At 40.6% G+C, this 23946-nt stretch overlaps 1 protein-coding gene across 1 annotated transcript in view; it reads right to left on the bottom strand.

Annotated features, from left to right (window-relative positions):
- Positions 1–23946, bottom strand: part of ULK4 (unc-51 like kinase 4) — a 4087308-nt gene that overhangs the window by 2054862 nt on the left and 2008500 nt on the right. The window contains exon 24 of the mRNA XM_044064733.1: positions 14871–14992. Within this exon, the coding sequence (XP_043920668.1) occupies positions 14871–14992 (122 nt within the window). The remainder of the gene's footprint in view (positions 1–14870; positions 14993–23946) is intronic.

The following is a 23946-nucleotide window of genomic DNA, read 5'->3' as shown; positions in this document are numbered from 1 at the left end:
GCATCATGGGATATGGGGCTTCCTCGAGCTGGTAAAAGTGACTCTCGAGCTCCTCGGCTCCGAACCCATCAAGCAAGAATGAAGGCGAGATTGACAACTTAACATCCAAAGATTCCAAAGGTGGTCTCGGTGCTGACTGTTCTGCTACTATCAGATCCAAGCTCTCTGTCTCCAAAGACTCCAGGGTGATCGGAGGAAGAATCGATGAAGCAATCATCGAATGGGATGACTCCACTTCCTTTGGGTCTGGAGATGACAAAATTTTAGCCACGGCCAGTGTTTGAAGCAATCTCTTCACCACCCGCTCCACATCTTCTTCAGATAAACTCCTGGAAGAATGGGTGGACAAAGAAGGAGATCTGCCTCTATCCAGAATAGGAGATCTTAGCATCGGAGATATCGGCTCCAATAAAAGAGACCGTCTCCTCGATACTTCTGTCGGCTCCACAGACACTCTTGGCACCGAAGAAGTTGTTCCAGGTCTATTGGAGTCGAGAGCCCTCAGTTCTAATGACACAATCTTTTCTGGTGGCTCTGAAACTGGAGCTGTCATAGCCGATCTTTTGGATGATTCAGGCTGGGTTGAAGAAGGGGAGGAAGATTTGGAGCCCTGAGAGTTGTCTAAAGCTTCTTGAAAAGGCCCTTTCAATAAACCCCTTGCCATCAGTTTATTCTTACTCTCATGGAGCACCCTGCTACTGAACGCATGACATATGGTGCAGGGGTCCTGTAAATGGATGGCACCGAGGCAATAGACGCAACTCATGTGCCCATCCGTAACAGACATCTTTTGTGTGCATTTATCGCACTTTTTGAACCTTGACTGCCTATGCTCTTTGGGTTCCTTTTCTCTATCCTTGTCTTTGGACATTATGCAGCTCTGAAAACAAAGGCCGTAACTATAACTATACAAAAACAGTTAAACTAACTAGATCAACAGCAAACAACTATAAAAAGAAAACTACCTTTTTTATATAAAAAATTAACAAGAACCGGTAAAGAAGGAAGAAGAATCCTCTAACTTAAATGGATTCTAACTTCTACACAGAAAAGACAAGGAAAACACGGGGGAAGTGGCCATTTAACTTAAACGGGCCGCGAGACCCCTCTAAGTTAAACAGAAACTTTCACCAGGTTGGGAAGGGGATTTCTAACTAACTACAGTGACCTAACACAGACAACATGAAAACTGACACTCTAGAAAGATAAAAGGAGTATAAAGAGAGAAAATAGACTGAAAAAAACATATACTTAGCCAACGAGCCAGCAGGAATACGTCTCGATTGCTTGAGTGGCAAACGAGATCTGGGGATGTGGCCCAGGGCATCATGGGTTAGAGGTTAGCCTCGAGCCAGTGGAAGCTCATGAGCTTTAGTATTCGACCGAGTTGGAGCCGTGAATGGCTCCGAACCCAATCAGCAAGAATTACGGCAAGATAGGACAAAATAACATATAATGTTTGTATTTCTTATATTACCCAAACCTGTAAAAAGACTAAATACTCAGCCTGTGTCAGTGATGTAGAGAGATAAAGCCCAGGTGGCCAGAGTCTGACCAGTGGCTTGGGCACTTAATAGCACAGGCAGAGAGGATAGGATGTGCCCATCCTGAGTGTGAGGGAAGGTGGTTCCTGTTCAGGTTGGGCCACTGCTCTGATGAAAGAGCCTTGGCTGAAGAGCAGAGTCCTGTCATGATGTGAGGAGCTATTGCCATCAAAATGCATGAGTGGACACCCAAGCTGGTGATCGTAACCCCTGTCAGTGCATGTGTGGTATGTTTTCATGGAAAAGGGGGCACAGTTAGCTCTTGTGGTGTTGCAAGTGCGCATCTCACCACCAGGGGTGGGGTTAGGCCATAAAAATAGAAAACCTGTCATTGCCAGGATGCCAGGAAATCATAAATCATACCCATGGTTGGCTGGATAAATGCCTCTCCCACAAAAAAGCAGTAATGTCTGACTGTGGGAAGGCTTGATGGTCAGAAAAAACAGAGGTAAAAATAATTAAAAAAAAAAAAAGACCAAATACTATGACATGAAGTCAAGGCAGGAACAATTTAAAATGATATTTGAGGATCTCCTCTTGGGTGGCCGTGGTGGTGCAGTGGTTAGCGTTGTTGCCTCTCAGCAAGAGGTTCTCCAGTTTGAGCCTCAGCTGGGGTGCCTTCTGTGCGGAGTCTGCACGTTCTCCCTGTGGTCGCGTGGGTTTCCTCTGGGTGCTCCAGTTTACTCCCACATCCCAAAGACATGCTGTAGGTGGATTGGACACTCTAAATTTGCCCTAGGCATGAGTGTGTGCATGTGTGTGCATTCTGTGGTAGGTTGTGCGCCGGGCTGGCAACATGACACCGCAAAACTCCACTGCCAATCATGAGCGGACAGATGATCCGCTGTGGCGACTCCTAATCGGGAAAAGCCGGAAGAAGAAGAAGATTTGAGGATCTCCTCTTCTTCCCTCCCAAAAAGTGTGTTTGTATGAGAAAAACTTTTATTAATCTGAGCTTATTGGATATAAATGAAATATTAAGGATCAGATACCTGTGGACTGAGCTCAGGTCTAAAAAGAAAGTTAAAAAATGTTGTGAAACAAGTGCAAAAGAAGCAAGGAAGGTTAAGTGACAGGTCAGTTAGTCAAAATGTGGAAGATCATTCACATGGAAAAAAGCACAGCTGGGAATGTTCCTACAATGAAGAATTTCATTACTAATTCTCAACTGAAGAAGACTGCCATAAATGCAGAACATTAACTGTGATATAATGAAGTACATGCAGAGATCAAGCAAAAAGGTAACAGATTGTTATAGCATTCTCTACACATTAATATCAATTGACTACTGGTGATATTAACATAAAGGACACCAGGGAAAGACTGAAAACAGCGAGGACAAGAAAATAGTTTTTGGAAGCTAAGTTAATCAACTCTGAGCTAAGAAGAAATAATTTGAAATTTGTAGGACTTTGCAAACAAGAAGGTGGACCTGACTGTGTCAATTACATGACAGCTAAGATTACTGAATGGGCTAAAATCCCGAAGGCAGACACAAGGATCAAGAGGGTCCACAGATTTTCCATTCCGCAGTAGTTAAGGGGTCATACAATATGTTTAATACTTGTTAGCTCTGAAACTTTTGCCATGAGGGAGAAAGTATTGTCAACAATATGGACAGCAGAATCTTTTGTGAGCAAGACTGCTCCCTTGAAACAATTGAAACTACTGGCATTTCAACTGGTTATCAAACTCTGTCACTCATGGAAGTGGAGATCCTGCTTGTTGTAACCCGCCTAGGTCAAGGTTCAGCTGCCATGGGGATTTGTTATTTTTCATTCTTCTGAAGAAACCTTCACAAAATTAAAGCAACTGGCTTCTGAGGTAGAAGCATGGACTAGTCTGCTGTAATAGATTCAGGAACAGTAGTGAGGTGGATCGACTACCATACTACAGTAGAAGTTGCCTGAGTTGTTCCCTTTGTTTCAGGGGAGATTCACTTTGAGTCAGAGGAGGGCTGCTACCAAACGACTGACAGTTTAATGCTGGGCTGTTATAGGCTTTGGAGCAGAGTTGAGAGACTGCAACATGGGAGGTGATGCCTGTTACTGTACTAGGCTCTCTATACAGCTGCATTAAGTAGCAAATGACCAACTTTTAAGAAGACAACTGTGGCATTTTGTTTCTATTGTTCTTCTACATAACTATCTTCTTGAACAATCACAGCTGTTTTAAAGCCTGTGACTTGCAACATTCTAATTTTAGTAATAGCTTTCCAGCAAATGAGAGAGTTATGCCACTGTCATGTCTGGGGGTGGGTTAGCTTTCTGCTACAAGAAGTTCTCAAAGGAACTGATACAAACTAATTGCTAATTCACAAGTATCAACTGACATTAACAGTGACTTAATAGTTATCTTTTGAGTATGGCAAGAACACAACTATGCATTCTACTAAACTGGTTAGACTGGTGCTTACATTGTTTTTCTTCAAGCTGATGCTAAAGATAAAACTGATATCTTGAGAGATGTCTTATAAAGTAACTTGACAAGATGATACAATGGCTGAGATGTAAATAATTGTACTGATAAGTGTCCTCATTATCTATGCGGAAATCACAATGAAACTGTGTTGAATCTGTCTGAGGTGAATATAAGGGGTGGATGGGAGGGAGCACAATCTGAGAATGCATTATGAGAGGGAGAGTTACTATAGTATTCTCTCTTACTCATCTAGGAAACTTGAGTTAAGGCACTTTGGATCTGTACTGTTATGGCACCTTGCCTCCTACATGGAAGTGGAATAAACTATCATATACTGTGAATAATTATGCTTTATGTGAAAATTCAAGAAAAGTTTGAAGTTTTAGCTGGATGGTTTAATGGATTTTTCTTTGCATTACTGCACAGCCTTTTTTTCTAATTTCGCAATTCCTTTGGCAGTAATGCTTTGAAAGACTGACCTATTGTGTTCTTGTAGTTCAAGCACTTTGAGATCTTGTTTTTTTTTTTTCTGAGTGTAATCACCAGTTTATTTCTGAGTTGGCAAACAAGATATCTAGATTATTCTCTTGAAATGTGACCAGATTAATGAATCTTACTAAACAAAACAAAATACTTATGTAAATTAGAAAATTTAAGTCCCACTTCTTTCTGCAGGAGATTCATTTAGTAGACGTGGAGCATCTTAAAGATAAGGTATGCTTTATGCAACAATGTTCTCATCTTACCTGACAGAAGAAATGAAGGGGCATGATCGTGGGGTACACCATTTGAACTATTAAAGCAAAGCATGGGCAGTTAAGCAGCCTTTAAAGGATTATTGAAAGGTCAATAAACAACTACAGTCAACTTGTACATGCCTCCTTGGACAACCCAAAATGACCTCAGAGGAACTTTGAGAAGCAGATAATTTTTCAGTAAAAGATAGTAATGTTGGTGTGGACTAGAATATCATGGTTCTGATAGGGGAATTTCACTTGGGGTTCAGAGGTTTGCAGGTAATAGCTAGATGTAAGGTTATAAGTGGGCATATCTCATAACAGAAATGCTGGATGGTCACAGGACCTTTTCTTTACAACTGACTACCTATATTTATTTTTCCTAACACATTTAGTCCTTTTCAAGGATAGATAAGGTTATCATCACTAATGAGGACCTTTATTTATCAGATTCCTTGAACACCTTCCCTACATCTTTGATCATGCCCCTATAATTTTTGCAGTTTCACTTTGAAAGACTTTTAGTAGAGAGGCATTGGAAAATAAATATTTTTCTTTGCAAGGTGGAGCAGTTTATGAATAACTTAGAAAATAGGTTTAGGGATCAGCTGGAATGTGTTTATTCCAGGACTAGGCACAGACACCCTGTATGCTCGCTGCAGATTTAAGGAGAATTTGGCAAATTATTTGTAGGGCTAAACTCAAAGACTTAGTACTGTGGGAAAGAATTTAAAGGAATGCCAAAATAAGCTTTTGTGGGCACAGGAAGACCTGGCTGCAGGTGTTCCAGGGGCAGATCTACAGATCCTAATTTAACAGAAACTTGGAAAACTGATACCATACAAGGTGGCTCATGCCAAGAGGTTATTTAGGTGAAGGGATTGTGAGGTTACCCCATTTAATCAAATATTTTTGGCTTTCAGACTCAGGCAGCAGGAGATGGATAGGTGAGTTTATAGGATTACTGAATCAGTAATGGGTAAAATTTGTAATTTTTTATATGATTTTCCTGCAGCCTTTATTGAACACCTAGCCCCCCCCCCCCCAAATCAGCCATGCTCATTCATTCTCCTGTTCTGAGTGTTCAACAGTGAGGGTGAGAGCTGGGCAGGGAGGCCACCACAGGCAGCCATTTGTGCCCTCATTGTCATTCTGAGAATGTGTTTATTTAGGTCTATCCTCTCAAGTGGGCAGAGCAGAGATGACCTGCATCACTGTAGAGACTGCAATGTTCTTCCCTAATGCTGGTGTACACTGCCATACACTTATGGTGAGAGATGCTACTGAAGCAGCTAAATGGCTGAATGCCTGCCTCAGGGACTGCATCTGCAGCACTGCCCTTCCAATGAGGGATTGTTAAACTTGACAGCTTCAAACCAACCCCTCCTTCATCTTCTGCCAATGCTGTCAAGCACCTGAGACACTAACTGATCTTGTATTGCCAGGGCTATAGTTAAGGTTTCATCCCACCTCCTGAAGCTGGCTGGTAAACCTTGAAATTTTTCCATAGGTATACCTGACTGTTTCATTCATTACTATGCAAAGATGTAGGGTATAATCCCTCAGTGGTGCAGGCTGATCAGGTACTTATGGATTATTTGGAGCCTCTAGAGCTTTCCAATGTGAAACCTGATTAAGCATCTTCCTTCTCAGTAGAAGTGATATTTGAGGAGGTGGAAGCAATATTAACAGAGCAAAAAAACAGGAATAGACTATAGGCCTAGATGTTTTACCTATATAAATATACATGGCTGAAAAAGAAAAAAATTCTAACTGATTTTCCATATCTGGCAAATTATGTCCACACTATGCAAACTCTCTCTAGGTCTTTGAGACATGCAGCCATTTCTGTTTTACTGAAACAAGGAAAGGCACCATTACAAGTTAGATGTTACATATCAGCTTTCATCTTAAATGACAACCTGGCTAGAATTTTTGTGGATGCTGCGCATCATGTTCACACTTGCTCCAAACCGTACCACCTCTGACAATCTTAAAACCTCATTTTTAATACAGGACCTATTAAATCATTCTAAACACTTCTGACATCCTGACTACATGCAAGTAAGCACAGGATTAAGTGAATTGTTTTTACTTGTTTAAAACATATATATTTATGGATTTCTTTCCTTGGTCTAATGATTTAATGGAGTTACAAGCTACAGAACATGCTTGATCAATTAGTTTAAACAGTGGCATAAGATGAGGTGCCCACATTCCCTGTTACTGTTTACACTGAACTTGTAGCCTTTGTTAATGAGGTTGAGGGTTGCTCCTTTTAGAGGGTGTAATATGAGGGATTTCATATAAGGCAGCCTTATACACAAATTACTATATATTTTATTTGTGTAGACCAGCTGAAGAGCTTCATATGGTATTCCTGGAACTTGATAAGTTTGGTGAGATTTCAAGCTACAGAACTGATATACAAAAGACAAAAGCTTTTAAATTTATCGCTGTTCCTTGTCCTACTGGCAGATGACTACAGTCTCTTATATGCATCAAATCAAAAGGGTTATTTATTTCCAGTTTGGTTACCGGGAAAGTCCACTGGGCCAACATGACCCGTTTTCAGTGGAGGCCCGGGGAAAAAAGCTCCAAGAAATCATTGTACAAATTCAGTTACAATACAATACAGGAGTATACAAGATAAAATTGTAAAGAGAGTTAAAAAATAAGAATATTCACAAGCGTAGTTAGCAGAATTCATAGAGAGAGAGGTTAAGGGTTATACAGTTTCCTTTGAGCAATGGCACTGAAGTGTTGAGTGTGGAAGTCAGTTACATATATAAAGAGAGGAATTCTGGATATGCTTGCTTAACATGCACATTTTTGAAGTAGAAAACTATTCACATTATTTACATTTGAGTTTAAAATTAGCCAAAAGTCAGCCAAATTGATACAGCAGGATATTTTTAACTAGCTATATGTAATTCTTTCAGGGTAGAAAGGCATATATTTTGACTTGATACAAAGAATACCAACTTGCATTTGTTATTACATGCCGACCAGGGAATAATTTCTCCTCCTCTAGATTTTCTTTCTAAATTAAGGAAGTGGAGTATTCTTTTCCTCTGGATAAGAGAGAAACCTACAGTTAGTTGAGACCTGTCAACATTACCCACCACTTCTCACAAGTGTGCCTGGGCGCTTAACTTAAATTCTATATGTCATTGTTGTTAGTCTCAAAATGCTCCACTATACACTAGTCTCTTAGGATACTATCTGGAAAAATGTTTTTTTGTGAAGGCGGAGGGATTGCAAGCTTTCTATGCTAAACTGAAGTGGAACACAGAGAGTCAGTTAACATCAGATTCTCAGATAGAAACGGTATAATTGAAAGAAGTTAGATCAGGGGCGGCTCGTGGCATCGGGCTGCCGGACTGCAGCCCCCTCAAAATAAAAAATAGAAAGAAAAATAAAAAAAAAATATTTTTTAAAATTTCGCGGACTTCGCGCATGCGCAGTAGTCCCGACTACTGTCGGTCTATGCGCATGCTCAAGGCAGTCCGGCAGTCCCCATAGGGGGACACAAGGAGACGTCTGTGCACTTTTAAAGTGCACAGACTCGCTAGGATTATGGGTCGCGTCCGGACTGCAAGAGCAGCAGTCAGGACTCGGGAAGGAGCATTGGGATCTCGTCGGGCTTTCCTTGGGATCTCGCGGGTCTCTGAGTATTGCGCGGGAAGGATGTACGTTAGCTGGATATATTCAGGTAAGTGTATGGTGCTTTTTACCTTTATTTTACAATGTTTATTTGTGTGTGTATGGTGCTTATGCTTTACTGGAGTTTGTGTGTGTATGGTGCTTATGCTTTACTGGAGTTTGTGTGTGTATGGTGCTTATGCTTTACTGGAGAGAGAGTTTGTGTGTGTATGGTGCTTATGCTTTACTGGAGAGAGTTTGTATGGTGCTTATGCTTTACTGGAGAGAGTTTGTATGGTGCTTATGCTTTACTGGAGAGAGAGTTTGTGTGTGTATGGTGCTTATGCTTTACTGGAGAGAGAGTTTGTGTGCTTATGGTGCTTATGCTTTACTGGAGAGAGAGTTTGTGTGTGTATGGTGCTTATGCTTTACTGGAGAGAGAGTTTGTGTGTGTATGGTGCTTATGCTTTACTGGAGAGAGAGTTTGTGTGTGCATGGTGCTTATGCTTTACTGGAGAGAGAGTGTGTGTGTGTCTGTGTGTGTGTGTGTGTCTGTGTGAAAATGCCCCAGGTGCTTATGGTGGTGTGGTAGGGAATACCTCAGGCTTGAACCCTGTACCCTGTATGCAGGTGTTAAAGACTTGAGTTCCCTACCCACCACCATTTGTAAAAAAATTGCAGATTTTTGCCTCATATTCGATCTGATCTGTTCCTCATAATATCTGTGGTTTGTAAATGTTGCAATGCTTGATATTTGATGGTGTAGTAGTAGCATTGTTGCCTCACAGCTGCAGGTTCTGAGGTTTGATTCTTGGCTGGGGTTCCTTCTTTGTGGGGTCTGTATCTTCTCCCTGTGTTTGTGTGGGTTTGCTTTTGTGTCCTCCCATGTTACAAAGACATGTCTGCATTATTTCTTCCTGGGCCTCTGCTGAAAATTGTTTATTTGTTCCAAGTCAGACTGTCCTGATTAAAAATGTTAAATAAAATTGACAGGCATTTGAATTTCAGACTTAAGGGTTTCTGAATGTTTAATTCCTTGCATATTTGATGGTGCAGTGGTAGTATTGTTGCCTCACAGCTATAGGTTTTCTGGTTTGATTCTTGGTTGGGGTGGCTTCTGTGTGGAGTCTGCATCTCCTCCATGTGTTTGTGTGGATTTGCTCTGGTGCCCTGCCATTTTACAAAGACGTGTCTGCAGTTTTAATCCCTGCTGAAAATTGGTTTTGTTCTGTCCGCAGTAAAATTGACAGGCATTTGAATTTCAGACTTCAGGTTTCTGAATGTTTAATTCCTTGCATAATTGATGGTGCGGTGGTAGTATTGTTGCCTCACAGCTATAGGTTTTCTGGTTTGATTCTTGGTTGGGGTGGCTTCTGTGTGGAGTCTGCATCTCCTGACTGTGTTTGTGTGGATTTGCTCTGGTGCCCTGCCATTTTACAAAGATGTGTCTGCAGTTTTAATCCCTCATGCCTCTGCTGAAAATTGTTTTTGTTCTGTCCGCAGTAAAATTGACAGGCATTTGAATTTCAGACTTCAGGTTTCTGAATGTTTAATTCCTTGCATAATTGATGGTGCGGTGGTAGTATTGTTGCCTCACAGCTATAGGTTTTCTGGTTTGATTCTTGGTTGGGGTGGCTTCTGTCTGCATCTCCTCCCTGTATTTGTGTGGATTTGCTCTGGTGCCCTGCCATTTTACAAAGACGTGTCTGCAGTTTTAATCCCTCGCCTCTGCTGAAAATTGTTTTGTTCTGTCCGCAGTAAAATTGACAGGCATTTGAATTTCAGACTTCAGGTTTCTGAATGTTTAATTCCTTGCATAATTGATGGTGCAGTGGTAGTATTGTTGCCTCACAGCTATAGGTTTTCTGGTTTGATTCTTGGTTGGGGTGGCTTCTGTCTGCATCTCCTCCCTGTATTTGTGTGGATTTGCTCTGGTGCCCTGCCATTTTACAAAGACGTGTCTGCAGTATTAATCCCTGCGCCTCTGCTGAAAATTGTTTTTGTTCTGTCCGCAGTAAAATTGACCGGCATTTGAATTTCCAACTTCATGTTCTTCAGAATACATAGTAGCACAACCTTTTTTTTAGCAATTTTCTAAGTTTATAAGATGAATATTTTAAATTTGTCCCTATTTTTGGGACTGTGTTCCCCATTATTGGCTTGTCCAGGTTTTTGTGCTAAGGTTGACAGCTATGGCAAGAACTGAATTCACTGAATATGTTTGAGGGCTGTATTCCCTCATTACTGGGTTTGTCCAGGTGTTTTGTACTAAGAGGTTGACAGCTATGGTGAGAACTGAATTCACTAAATGATAGCCATTTAAGTTTCAGTCTTCCTCTCTTTTACAAAGCAGCCGATGTGGCGTAGTGGTATGTTACTCTGACTGTTTTTTGCTCAGGGAACTTGGCAGTAAAATATATGGTGGCAACACAACATTTTATTCTAGCAACTTTCCAAGATTATACAAGCAATGTTTAATGTGTCCCTGTTTTTGGGCTTTTGACCCCCCCCCCCCAATACATTTTGGCTTTTTCCAGTTTTCTTGAGCTGTGAAGTTGAGATGCAGTTGAGTATTGAGTAGATTTTACAAGGAACTGCGAGCTGCAGGGGAATAGAAGTTTAGTGCTTTGCCAAGTTAATACTATAGCACAACAGGTTGTGTACTTGCTTTTGATGCAGAAGGTTGTGGGTTCTACTCCCACAAGAGGTGGATGCTGCCGTACTGAGAATGCTCTCCTTGGTGAAGATACTAACTATGAGTTCGTTATCAGTTTGCCATCCATTTCCTCTTGCAATATTATTACTAGCTTATCATTTTTTAATGTAATATAGGCAATTTATTCCTGAGGGGCAACAGACACTTTATTTTTCGATGAAACCATGAAATATAAAGGTGATTGCTAGCAGCAACCGCTTCATTAGTTACAGATTTCTTTAATGTGGAATTATTTAGATGACTGACTTCAGAGATTGTGCATATTTACTGATAATGGACTGTAGAATTGTGCATATTTACTGATAAAGGTGGACTGTAGAATTGTGCATATTTACTGATAATGGTGGACTGTGGAATTGTGCATATTTACTAATAATGGTGGACTGTAGAATTGTGTATATTTACTAATAATGGTGGACTGTGGAAGTCTGAGTAGACTTTTTTATGATAAATGTTCTCAACTGGGCAGTTTTGCCATTATGGGTGCATATGGTTTGTTTTATTGCTTACTGGAAAAAATGTTCAAAACAAATTTAAAACACCCTGTAACAAGTGTACTGTATTGTACAAGGAATATAATTTTAGTACAATGAGGAAGGTGTATCAAAGAGCACATGTATGTTTCATATGCAAGGAGCCTATGATTCAAAACAGCCCAAAATTAATCTTTATCTGCCACTGGCAAAATGTATTTTCTTTGAATGTGGGTTTCAATGCTGTTTCAATGAATGTGAGTTTCAAGGGCAGAGAAGTTTTAATGCTAAGTTTTCATTGTGAGACTGCGTTGCTTTGTTTAACAGATGACTTAGTGTTTGTGCTGTAAAATACAAAATAAAACTTTCAAATGAAGTCCAACTCATCATAGAAGTAAAGCAGTATGCACATTAGTGTTTATGGTAAATGGAGTGAAATAGCCAAGTATAATGGTTCATTGGAATGGCTGCAGAGGCTCCATTCAACCATTATTTTGTCAGGGGGGGGAAGGGCAGCAAACTCAGACAGGCCCAGCTGAACTATACCTCCCAACTGTCCAGATTTTCAAAGAATGAATAGATTTTTGCTTCTTATTTTTGGTTTGTTCATAAAATTTGTAGTTTTAATTCCTAAATGATTTGCCAGAAGTCACTCAATAAGTTTCAGACTTCATAACCTTCAGAAAAATGCATGTTAAAGTAAGAGCTGTTCTATCAACTGTCTCAATTTATACAAGAGCAATTTTAGTACTGTTTATATGTGCCCCCAATATATTTGGCCTTGTTCAGATTTACTGCATTAACAGGTTGAGAGGTACATGCAAATAAATTGCTTTATAGAATTAGGCATAGCCAACCTCTCAACTGTCCCCAATTTTGGCTCAAAATGTTGCTCTTCCCCCTTATAATCCCTCCGCAAAATAGCAATTTTGGAAGAAAACATGGAGGGTTTACAATTAAGAAATAACTGTAATAATCAAAGTTATAGATTACTTGAAATGCATGTAGATTCTTTTATATTTTGTCAGCTGCTCAAGGTAGCAGTACTAATATTAAAGTGTCCCTTCTTTGACAGGTAGCAGCTGTATTGTGTGTCTATTTTATATTTTTGCATCACATTTTTGTCCATTTTTCATAAAATTGTGTTTTTGGCAAATTAGTGACAAATCACTAAAGACTGAAGTTAGAAAATGACAGACATTTGAGTTTCAGATTTTATACCCTTCAGAAAATTCATACTAATGCAAGACCTATTCTATTATCTTTCTAAGTTTATTAGAGCAATATTTAAAAATTGTCCTTATTGTTGGGCCTTTGTCCCACTTCTGTGTATGGCTTTGTCCAGATTTCTTGCTCTTGAGGTTGAGAAGTATGACAAATGTGTCAGGGCCATCACAGTCAGCCAGAGAGATTTCAAATTGTGACATGCTTGTTGCACCCCACTCCCCCATGTAGTGACTCTGGATGTGTCCAAGCAAGGCAAGGAGTAGTTGTGTCTACCTTGGATGGGGAGGACACACTGCATAAGTACTACAGTGGCTTTTCATCTGTCCTTGATTTTGCAGAATGGTCTGGTTTCTGTCATATTTTTGTACTGTTGATTTATGCTTATTACTCAAAGTGCCTGTTGCTCTGTGTTTTAAGTAGCAATGCTTTAATGACCATAAGGTAAGCTTGTCTGAGATCGTAAGATGCAAGTAAGCTTTAATAAGCATACTGTTAAAGAATTGCCAACATTGAAAGCCTTTCTGTTGTTGCCATGCAGAGAATACTTGACTAGATAATGTATAAGCCTTGGGTATTAAAGGACAGGATTCCATTATTTTAAAAAGCTCATTACACTTGTTGGAGACTTCCAGTCATCTCTACAGACTTTACCCGTAAACTAAACTGAATGCCAATCATGTGTGGTCCATAACCTGTACAGTAATCCTTTAAGCAATGTATCTTGAGCTTGTTTCTTGTTTGCTTTTCATTTTTACTTTTATCATGTTTTCCCCATGAAACAAGTTGTCAGGCAGCAGGTCTTTTTTGGATAAGAAACATTTTTACAAGTGGGGGCATCACATAGATTTCTACTTTCAGCATGTTACTTGGTACTTTAATAAAGCTGAATATATTATAATTAGGACTGCAGTGCAAGGAGAAGTGGTTTGAGTTGAGTGCTTCTGGTTTTTCTTATACTTGATTTTGACTGGCATTCCAGTAATGTATTTAAAAAGTAATTTATTTTTTCATGCCTCACAACCTTTTGTTTCCATCTAGATATTAAGTAAGCTGTCATGCAGCCAATGAATTGAAATATTTTTATTCTTCTACACTTATTTTTGTCTTGATTGGACTTTCATAATGATGGTTTGCCACCCAGGGCAGCGTATTTAATTAAAGTTAGTTTTTTGTGGTTTTGTGCATAGCTCCTCCCCTTTCTGGTTGACCACACCCCATCACCTTGACCCCACCCATTCAGCTGTCTCCTGCAAAGCCCCTGTGATTTGAAGTCACCAGCCGCCACTGAGTTAGATGGGCAAGGAAAGTGATTAAACACTTGGTTTGATTGAAAAGTTGCTTTCTAAAGGTATGTTTAAGTATTGGATTGGTCCAAGAAGTAGGTGTAAGAGTGTACTTGTTTGTTCTAATGGGAACAGATCTCAGGAGGGAATCACTTTCTTGGGAACAGTTTAGCTTCAAATCTTAAGTACAAGATGTCCACAGAGAACTGTATGACCAGCTAAAATTTGACTTGAGTAGGTTATATTAACGTCCTTTTTGTATTTGGTTGGGTAATTTTGTGTCTTTTAGTAAGACATACAGGACTAAAGAGAATCTACTGATATTAGCTGAAAAAAAACAGTGATCTGTAACTAGAAAAAGTATGAGCTTAAACATTTAGAAATGTCATTGAAAAGATAAAACAGTGCATATAAAGATGTCTGGGACTCTTCAGATGGGGCTTGAAGTCTATCAAGGTCTTGTCTACTGTGAGGGATTTGTGTGTGGTAGATGATTGCTGGAGCTCTTTTGCTCTATGCAGAGGAAGTTGTCATATCCCTTGGTATACTAATCCACAGCCTTTTTCTGCTGAGTAGCAACTGCATATAGGATGCAGGGATTGTTTTCTACATAGTGTACAATAACAAAAATATTTGATTGTTTCGTAAGGCTGTTAAAGTGGAATATTATTCGCTATCATTGTTTCAATAATGTTCTTAAACTATAAAAAAGAGCACATACTCATCAGTTATTAATTACAAACAAACAAGTAATTACATATCTTAGTACAGTAGTTCATCTAAATTGTGCTTCTGAAATAAGTATGGTTGTATAGGACTCTCACCTGTGATGTCACAAGATGCAGCACTATAGGCATCATAGGTAGACACATCTTGAGCTGTTTGGACTGCACTGTCGATGGGTGCTTACGGCCAGCAACATTAGATAATGCAGACAGGATACCACCTGCAAATATGAGCACAAATTCCAACAAAAAAATTTATACTCATTTAACTATGTTTTACAGTATTTTCTTTAAAATAAGCTGTTCTATATTGCAAGTGCAAGCAGCATCCAGAAGAATAAATTACTTACATCATTCTCACTTCCTCATTCAGGCCGAGAGAACACTGACACAATCTTCTTCCCAGTTCTTTTAACTTACATAAACCAAACACTAGTTCAAACTGCCCACACTAAATATAACTTGTACTGTACAAAGTCATCTCTTCATACCTACTTGCTTCCCTCCAAAAATGGCAAAGATCTGAATGCACCATCATTAAGACCAAGATGCCGTCTTCAAAGCTCTTAGAAAACATTACCTCTCTGTTGCCTTAACATGACATACCTAAATATGTGCTTACAAGGGTGCTACATATTTTAGAAAAATTCTGTGCTGCTGACAATGTAACTCACTGTATCTATGTGTTTTCCGCTACCACTCTGATGCAAAGCCTTTCTAAATTAATTGATTTATGTTCAAACTTAGTGTCATATGGTATGCATGCACTTCCTAGGGTACTGATTCAAAAAATAAACATAGCGTCATAGCTTGCATTAAATACGGAGTCCTTTAGTTGGTGCACTTAGGCAGGGGTTCCATTCTCACTGTAGTCAGCTGCGATGTCTGTGTGTTTCTTCTGTTGGCTGACAGTCAAGAGATCTTTTAAAACATGTTGGGAAGTTGGCATAATGGTTAAGGTGTTCACCTTACAAACACAAGGTGCAGGGTTTTTGTGTACTAATCAACACTGTTATACTGCAATTGTCTGCCTTACTGTGCCTGTTAAATCAAATGTTATTGTTGTTTTCATGGTTAACAACTCTTTTTTGCTATTTTCACTGTTTAAGTATTTGCAGGTGCTTGTTCTGGTTTTCTTGCCAAAAAGTGTTATAATAAATGATTTGTTAGGTGTTTAAAACATTCTTTACAGTCTCCTTGCTGATTTTATGCTGGCTTAAATGTTTTTTTAGTATCTCACTGCTATTTTTCTGCTGTGTTAAACATTTTCTAGTAGTTCTTGCCTAAACTAGGGTAGCTAGTAGCTGTAGCATAGTTCAGATGCAGGTTTACTGCATCCGAGTCTGTTTGTAGTGGCTGTTTGTTCTAAGCATGTTTTCCAGGCCATCTTGGATTGGAATGGACCTTTCTGCACTCGAGTGAGTGGATTGCGCTAACTGGAATCCGTCTGTTGAAGGGTGGTTGGTTTAGGGCTTAGAATAAGCATTCTCATTGGTCCTTTTGAACCTATTTTAAGTTTTTACCTTCTGGTATTTAAGCCCTGCATTTGAGAAGGTTTCTGCTTGTCTGCTAATGAAGTATCCCCTCTAACAGCAGTCCTGCAAGGCTTGCTCTAAAAAAAGGATGCTACATAGCCGAAACTAAAGAGAATACCTGTTCTGAGCTGCCCCTCGAACTAACCGTCCTGCTAAGGTTAATACATACAAATTCTCTCTGTGTATACCACAGTTGCTGGCCTGGGTCTATAGCACTTTTAGATAGCCCCATTTACTATACCAACCCCTAAAGCTAAACCAGCTTGGGCAAATTAATGTAACGATTCCTACAGGGATACTGGATGCCCCACATGTATTTCCCACAATATTAAGCCATAAATTGGAAATAAATCAGAAAGTATTCCCTAAAATAAAACAAAAATTGGAAGCAAAATATAAGTGTATTGCATGCCACTAACTTTAAAAAGGTACACCTGAAACAGTACTATTTCACATAAAAAAGCCTTACCTATAAAATCCAAGCATATAAAGTACAGTTGTGTACCTACCATAAATGTAGATGTTCGAGTGTATTCACTGCTGCAGTCATTACTCTTGGGTTATCCTGCTGGCAGCCTACCCTCAGTCGGCCAGAATTCCAAAGTCTAGGTCCAGCATCGGTTGCCATAATTTCTTCCCTGACGTCAGTGTGCCAGGGGTATAAAAGATGCAGCTGACGCCATTTTCTTCAGCTTTTCTTGCCCCAGATGTCAGGTGTCCTCAAATTGGTAAGTTGAAAAATATGCCAATAAAAATGCATGCACAAAAATAAGATTTCCTTCATTTAGAAGCAAATACACCAAAAAGGTTGTATAGGATAGAGAAGTGCAGATAAGTCCCAGCAAAGAAAAGGTGGGTGGGTAACCCGGACTGCAACAGTGAATACACTCGAACATCTACATTTATGGTAGGTAAACAACTGCACTATATTCATCGTGTTTTACTGTTGCAGTCATTATTCTTGGGTTGAATCCCAAAGCTGAGGATGGGTGGCTGGGCTAAATAGGATTAGGAGAGGCTATGAGGCCCTGCAGAACTGCAGTGGCAAAGCCTGCTCTGGACTTAGAGTAAAGAGGTAAGTGGTAGTGCTTTGTGAAGGTGTGCAATGAACTCCAAGTTGCAGACTCTAAGATATCTTTGGTTGGTACTCCTCTGAGGAAGGCTGCTGAAGTGGCTGCTGCTCTGGTGGAATGAGGCCTAATGCCCTTAGGAACTGATTTGCCATGTTAAAAATAGCAGAAACGGATGCAATGGCCTATCCATTTAGAAATAGTCTGTTTTGAGATAGCCTTTCCTTGTGATCCTGCAGCATATGACACTAAAAGTTGTTCAGTCTTTCTGAAAGCTTTAGTTCTGTCCAAGTAGAAGCGTAACTGCCTGTGTATGTCCAAAGAATGCAGAATTTTCTCACCCTTGTTCTGTGGATTTGGATAAAAGGTAGGTAAGTGAATGGTTTGGTTGAGGGCCACACTGGACACCACCTTAGGCATAAATGTAGGGTTTGTCCTCAGAGAAACCCTGTCTGGATGAAAAATGATGAAAGGTTCCACAGCCATGAGTGCTTGTAACTCCGAGACTCACTTTGCAGAGGTTATTGCTAAGAGCAGAGCTGTTTTCCAGGATAAGAATTTTATATCTGTTGTTGATGCTGGCTCGAAAGGAAGCAGTGTGAGTTTTTCTAAAACATAATTGAGGTCCCAGGCCGGAATTGGTGCTCTCCTTGGAGACCTAATGTTTTTGGCCCCCCTGAGGTACTGCCTTATTAAAGGATGAGAAAAGATAGGTGGTTCCGAATTGTAATGGGCTGAAATGGCAGAGGCATGAATCTTAATAGATGAGAAAGAAAGGCCTTTGTTTAGCATCTCAGTTAGGTATTGTAAAATCTGAGGGATATTTGGTATACACGTGTCAATGCCTTGTTCTTGGTTCCAAGCACATAATCTCTTCCATTTTTCTGCATAAGATTTTCTGGTACTGGGCCTGCTGGCCTCCAAGATAACATCCATAACAGCTATTGAAAGAGGAGTGTTCTGAATGGCTAAATTATCCGCCATGCTGCCAGATTTAAGGTCCTGAGTTGGCTGTGCAGGATCTGATTGTTTTGTTGGGTCAGAAAGTGAGAAGTTTGAGGCAATATCCATGCTGGACCTTGAGACAGGCTCTTTAGGATTTGGTACCAGTGTTGGCGTGGCCAGTCTGGTGCAATCAGTATCATTTTTTACTTCTCTTGTCTGACCTTTAGGAGTACCCTGGGAAGGAGAGGAAGTGGGGGGAAAAGCATATACTGTTAGATTTTTCCAGCTGAAGGATAGGGTGTCCACTTTCCATGCTTGCTTGTGATAAATCCTTGTGCAAAATCTCTGCAGTTGGCAGTTGTGAGGGGAGGCAAATAGATCTATATCTGGGCATCCCCATTTCCTTATTATCATGCTGAAGACTTGTGGATCCAGTTTCCATTCGTGGGGATCCATGAGGTTTCTGCTTAGTTCGTCTGCCAGAGTATTTGTTTTTCCTGGCAGGAATTGTGCTTGCAGGTGAACATGAAAAGCCAATGCTGTGTCCCATAAGGTCATTGCTTGTCTGAAGAGGGGGTAGGAATGTGTACCTCCCTGCTTGTTTATGTACCACATGACCGTAGTGTTGTCTGTCTTAATCAGTAACTGCCCTGGATGAAGCAGGTCCTTGAAAGCTGTCAGGGCATTTTGAACAGCTAGCATCTCTTTTTGATTGATGTGAAGATGCATCTGGTTTGCAGGCCATGTGCCCTGAATACATTTTCCTGCCATATGGGCCCCCCTCAGGCATAGTCTGATGCATCCGTTGTCAGTGTCTGTCTGGCTGTGGGAAAACTGAATGGCAGACCCTTGTTGTGGTGACAGGCTTCTGCCCACCATTGAAACTCCTGTTGCAGGCAGGGAATGAGTGCAATTACTGTCTCCAGGCTATGGCAATGCTGAGTCCAAACACTTTTAAGATACCATTGTAGTTTCCTCATATGCAGCCTGGCATATGGAATTAGTAGAATGCAGGATGCTATGAAACCCAAGGCCTGCAGGATTTTCCTTGCAGATAAGTGGGGTTTTATTGCCAATTTCTTGAAGTAAGTAATCAGTTGTTTTTGTTTGTCTGGCGTGAGATAAGCCATCTGGGAAGTTGTATTTAAGCTTGCACCCAGGAATAGTATCTCTTGAGAGGGCACTAGTTTTGATTTATTTTCGTTTATTGTGCACCCTAGGCCAAGTAGTAATCTTTTTGCAAACACCAGATGCTTTAGAAGAATGTCTTTGTTCTCTGCTTGAATTAGGCAGTAATCCAAGCAGGGATATATTTGAATTCCTTTTTGTCTGCAAAACGCAATTACTGGTGCCAGGCATTTTGTGAAGACCCTGGGACAAGCCGATGGGCAGTGCAGAGAACTGGTAATGCATTGAGCCAGCTATGAATCTGAGGTATCTTCTGCAAGACTGCCTGACTGAGACATGCAGGTATGCCTCTTTTAGGTCCAAAGTTACAAGCCAAGCCTTCTTGCCCAGCATGGGCAGTAGCTGCTGTAGAGTCAACATCTTGAATTTTGGAACTTCCAGAAATGTATTCAGTATAGACAGGTCCAGTATTGGTCTCCAGGTTTTGTCCTTTCTGGGTACTAGGAAAAGTCTGGAGTAAAATCCTTGCCCCTGCTCTTGTTGTGGTACTTGCTGAATGGCCCTCATGTCCATGAGGGCTGTAATTAGTTTTTGTGCCTCTGCCCATTGATTGTGTGGCAGGTCTGGCATACCTTTTGACCTTGGTAGAATGTGAAAATGGAACCTGTAGCCTTGGGACACTATGTTCAGGACCCATTGGTCTTAGGTAACCATTTGCCAATTTGATGAAAAAAGTGCTAGTTTTCCCCCTAAGGGGGCTGCCAAAAGAAAAGTGCTTGGATCTGGTAGAGGAAAGTCATTGGGACTGTTTCCTGTAAGGTTGTGATTTGTCTTCTCCGCTTTTGGAGGTAGAAGCACCCCATCGTTTAGGCCTGTATGAGCCTTGGGTCTGAGATCTGCCTCTGGGACGCCTGTATCTGCCTCTTTGTGGTATGTCTGACACTGGAAAGGACCAATTTTTAGAAGGCCAGTTCCTGCTAAACCTGGGTGGCTGTACCTGTAAGAAATCCTTAACTGTCTGCATGGATTTTGCTTTATCCTCCAATTTTTTCAACACCTCTTCTGCTTTAGTACCAAACAAAGTATGATGCTGTAATGGTGCATCCAATAATTTTGCTTTAACATGATCAGGCAGATTCTGTTCCTTTAACCAAGCATGCCTTCTAATAACAGAACCTGTAACAGAGGCCCTGCAAGAGGCCTCCAGTGAATCATAACCACATTGCAAAGTATGCTTTCCCACTTGTTCAGCTGCATGCAATAAATCCTGCAATTCCTTGTTCTCTGAACATTCAGTGTTTGTCAACAATTTCTGTTTAAGCAGTGACATTAAATACTGCTGATATTTAAGCATATGAAACTGACAATTTAAAGCCCTTACAGCCAGGGTAGCAGAAGTGTAGACTTTTTTCCCCCATCTGTCTAGAGCCCTAGAATCCCTATCAGAGGGGACAGGGTTTTTTGCAGTGGAAGCTTTAACCCCTTTGGGACCCTGAGATATAGTTTCTGGGTCAGCAGCAGGGTTTTTATTTAGGAATTTATGAGAATCTGGGACCCTGTAGTATCTGTCTGGCTTGGCAGGTGCGGGAGGTAAAGAGTCAAAGGACAGGCGGGACTCTGAAAATACATCATCTACAATGTATAGAATAGGTGGAATAGCAAGAGGTCTGTGCTGAGGAAGTAGCAGAACGTCTCTGAGCCTTTTCTTAAATTCAGAATAATCTTGGCTCTCCCAGTGGAAATGCTCCCTCATGATATGCAGGGTTTCCCCAAAAGAGTAATCCTCAGGAGGAGAGGCTGAAGGAATGGATTCTTCAGCATCAGAATCCTCATAGGGAAGCATGGAGTAATCCTGTTCAGAAGAGGAATCAGAGGAAATAGAAACCTGATCAGAAGAATCATACTCTGACTCCTGCCTAGGCCTCTTATCAGGAGGGGGATGGGAGCCCCTTATCAAAGTAATTAGGTCTTCGGCCATTTTAAGCATCTGTTTTTTAGGCATGAAAGTCTGAGTAGGAGAATACTGTACTTGTTTCTTTGTCTTTAGAGCTGCTTTAGTCTTTGTCTTTGAAGCTGAAGTTGGCTTAATATATAGTTGTGTAGGTCTGAAGACACCCTCAGAAGCCGATGCCTGCTCAGCGGCTCCGGACCCATCTGAGGGAATGATTTCCAAGTGTCCAATACCTTGAGTATCCAGAGGCCCAGTCGGCTCCACGTGGGAGTCTGAAGCGGCCTGTGGCTCTGAGTTAGCAGGCGCCAGAGGCTACGTGCCTCACTGAGAACTGGCGAACTGGCGACTGGCCTAGCAGAGGCTTCGTCGTCAGTTTTGTACCTCAGATGCCTATCCTTTTCCTTGTCCTTGCATTTTTTTGTAAACTCCGGTTGTCAGCTGGTCCGACGGCATTATATAATTAAATCTTTGGCCAAAGTAATGAAATGCAAAATCGAACAGACGCTTGATAGTGCGTTGGTTAAATCTAACACAAAACCGACAGCTAGCAACATTGTGATCAGGGCCTAAGCAAGGAATACAGTAAGAGTGAAAATCCTTATGAGGTATTTGCTTCCCACAAGAAATACAATTGTTAACTTTTTCTGACATCGGTCTGGAGCAAGAAAAAAGTTTCCCCAACGGGGTACTTAGCTTTAACGAAGACTTCGGTTCTGAAATTCAGATTTGAAAATCTCAGGAGTTGGCCGACCGGCACTTGTGAACTGCTTTTGCTTCAGGCACCGTACGGCAAGAAAGACTGAAGAAAATGGCGTCGGCTGCATCTTTTATACCCCTGGCACACTTGACGTCAGGGAAGAAGCGACAGCAACCGACACCAGACCTAGACTTTGGAATTCTGGCCGACTGTGGGTAGCCTGCCAGCAGGATAACCCAAGAGTAATGACTGCAACAGTGAAACACGATGAACATCTGCAGGTTCTAAGATCCTTGTGTCTGGTTAAGCCTATCATACCTCGGATACTTCCCCCTACACTGATAAGTATGCAAGGTTAGAAAATCACCTAAGAAACCACCATTTTTCAAATTATTAATGCTCCTAGACCCAGTTGGCAGCCCTCTCCCTCGTGGTATACAACTGGTGTTAATATTAATATAATGCTTACTGCTATAACTGTTTTAAAGCAACTATTATTGTTTTTTATGTAAATAACACTGTTATTGCATTAGAATCTGCCCGGTATAAATGTGTAATGTGCTACGGACTACATAAAAGCTGCTATCTACTGTTATTGCATTAGAATCTGCCCAGTTTATTGTTTTTATGTAACTAACACTGCTAGTGCATTAAAATCTGCCCGGTATAAATGCGTAATGTGCTACGGACTGCATAAAAGCTGCTATCTACTGTTATTGCATTAGAATCTGTCTAGTTTAAATGTATAATGTGCTACGGACTGCATAAAAGCTCCTATCTAGGGAACTGAGGCAACGTGCACATATTTAGCCATTGTTTCTTACTGTCATTTGATAGAAATTGCCGATTACCTCTACAGCAACGGTGAAATGTTCTTTAGGACTAGCAAGCTTGTCTGATCAAACAGTTTAGCTCTACAGACTTAGCGACTTTAAGACTAGCAGTAGTAGCATTTATTTTCAGCTGTTTTTGATAACAGCTTGATGGAATAATGCTTTTAAAACAAAAAGACTTGCAATCTAGCTAATGTGTTTTAAAGGCTATCAAGCTTATCTGGCACTGTCTAGTTATAGTGACTTGGTCCTTGGTGTAAATTACTTTCAGAAAGACTTGCAGCTAATATAACTGTGTTTTGGTTGACTGGCAAGCATATCTGTAACTATATAGCTATAGCGACTGGGAGACTAGCATGTGCACTGCTGAAATTCTACATGAATGTTGCTTTAATACTGTGCATAAATCAAGAAACTAATTGAATCAATGCTTTAGTCTAACACTGGGGCACTGTGACTCCCTTCAATTATTGAAACTGCTTTTCTACTAAACTAGCAACTTATATCTATTTAATTATCTTTCCCACCAGGAACTATCCCCTCTAACAGCAGTCCTGCAAAGCTTGCTCTAAAAGAAGGACGCTATACAGCCAAAACTAAACAGAATACCTGTTCTGAGCTGCCCCCTCAAACTAACCGTCCTGCTAAGGTTAATACATACAAATTCTCTCTGTGTATACCACAGTTGCTGGCCTAGGTCTATAGCACTTTTAGATAGCCCCATTTATTATACCAACCCCTAAAGCTAAACCAGTTTGGGCAAATTAATGTAACTATCCCTACAGAGATACTGGATGCCCCACATGTATTTCCCACAATATTAAACCATAAATTGGAAATAAATCAGAAAGTATTCCCTAAAATCAAACAAAAATTGGAAGCAAAACATAAGTGTATTGCATGCCCCTAACTTGATAAAGGTACACCTGAAACAGAACTATTTCATAAAACAGCCTTACCTATAAAATCCAAGCATATAACTGCAGGTTCTATGATCCTTGTGTCTGGTTAAGCCC

Source organism: Protopterus annectens, chromosome 3.part0 (genome assembly GCF_019279795.1).
Source record: "Protopterus annectens isolate FY-2018-M chromosome 3.part0, PAN1.0, whole genome shotgun sequence".
Classification (NCBI taxonomy): Eukaryota; Metazoa; Chordata; order Ceratodontiformes; family Protopteridae; genus Protopterus; species Protopterus annectens.
The sequence above is the reverse complement of the archived record's forward strand: the minus strand, read 5'-3'. Positions and strand labels throughout refer to the sequence as shown.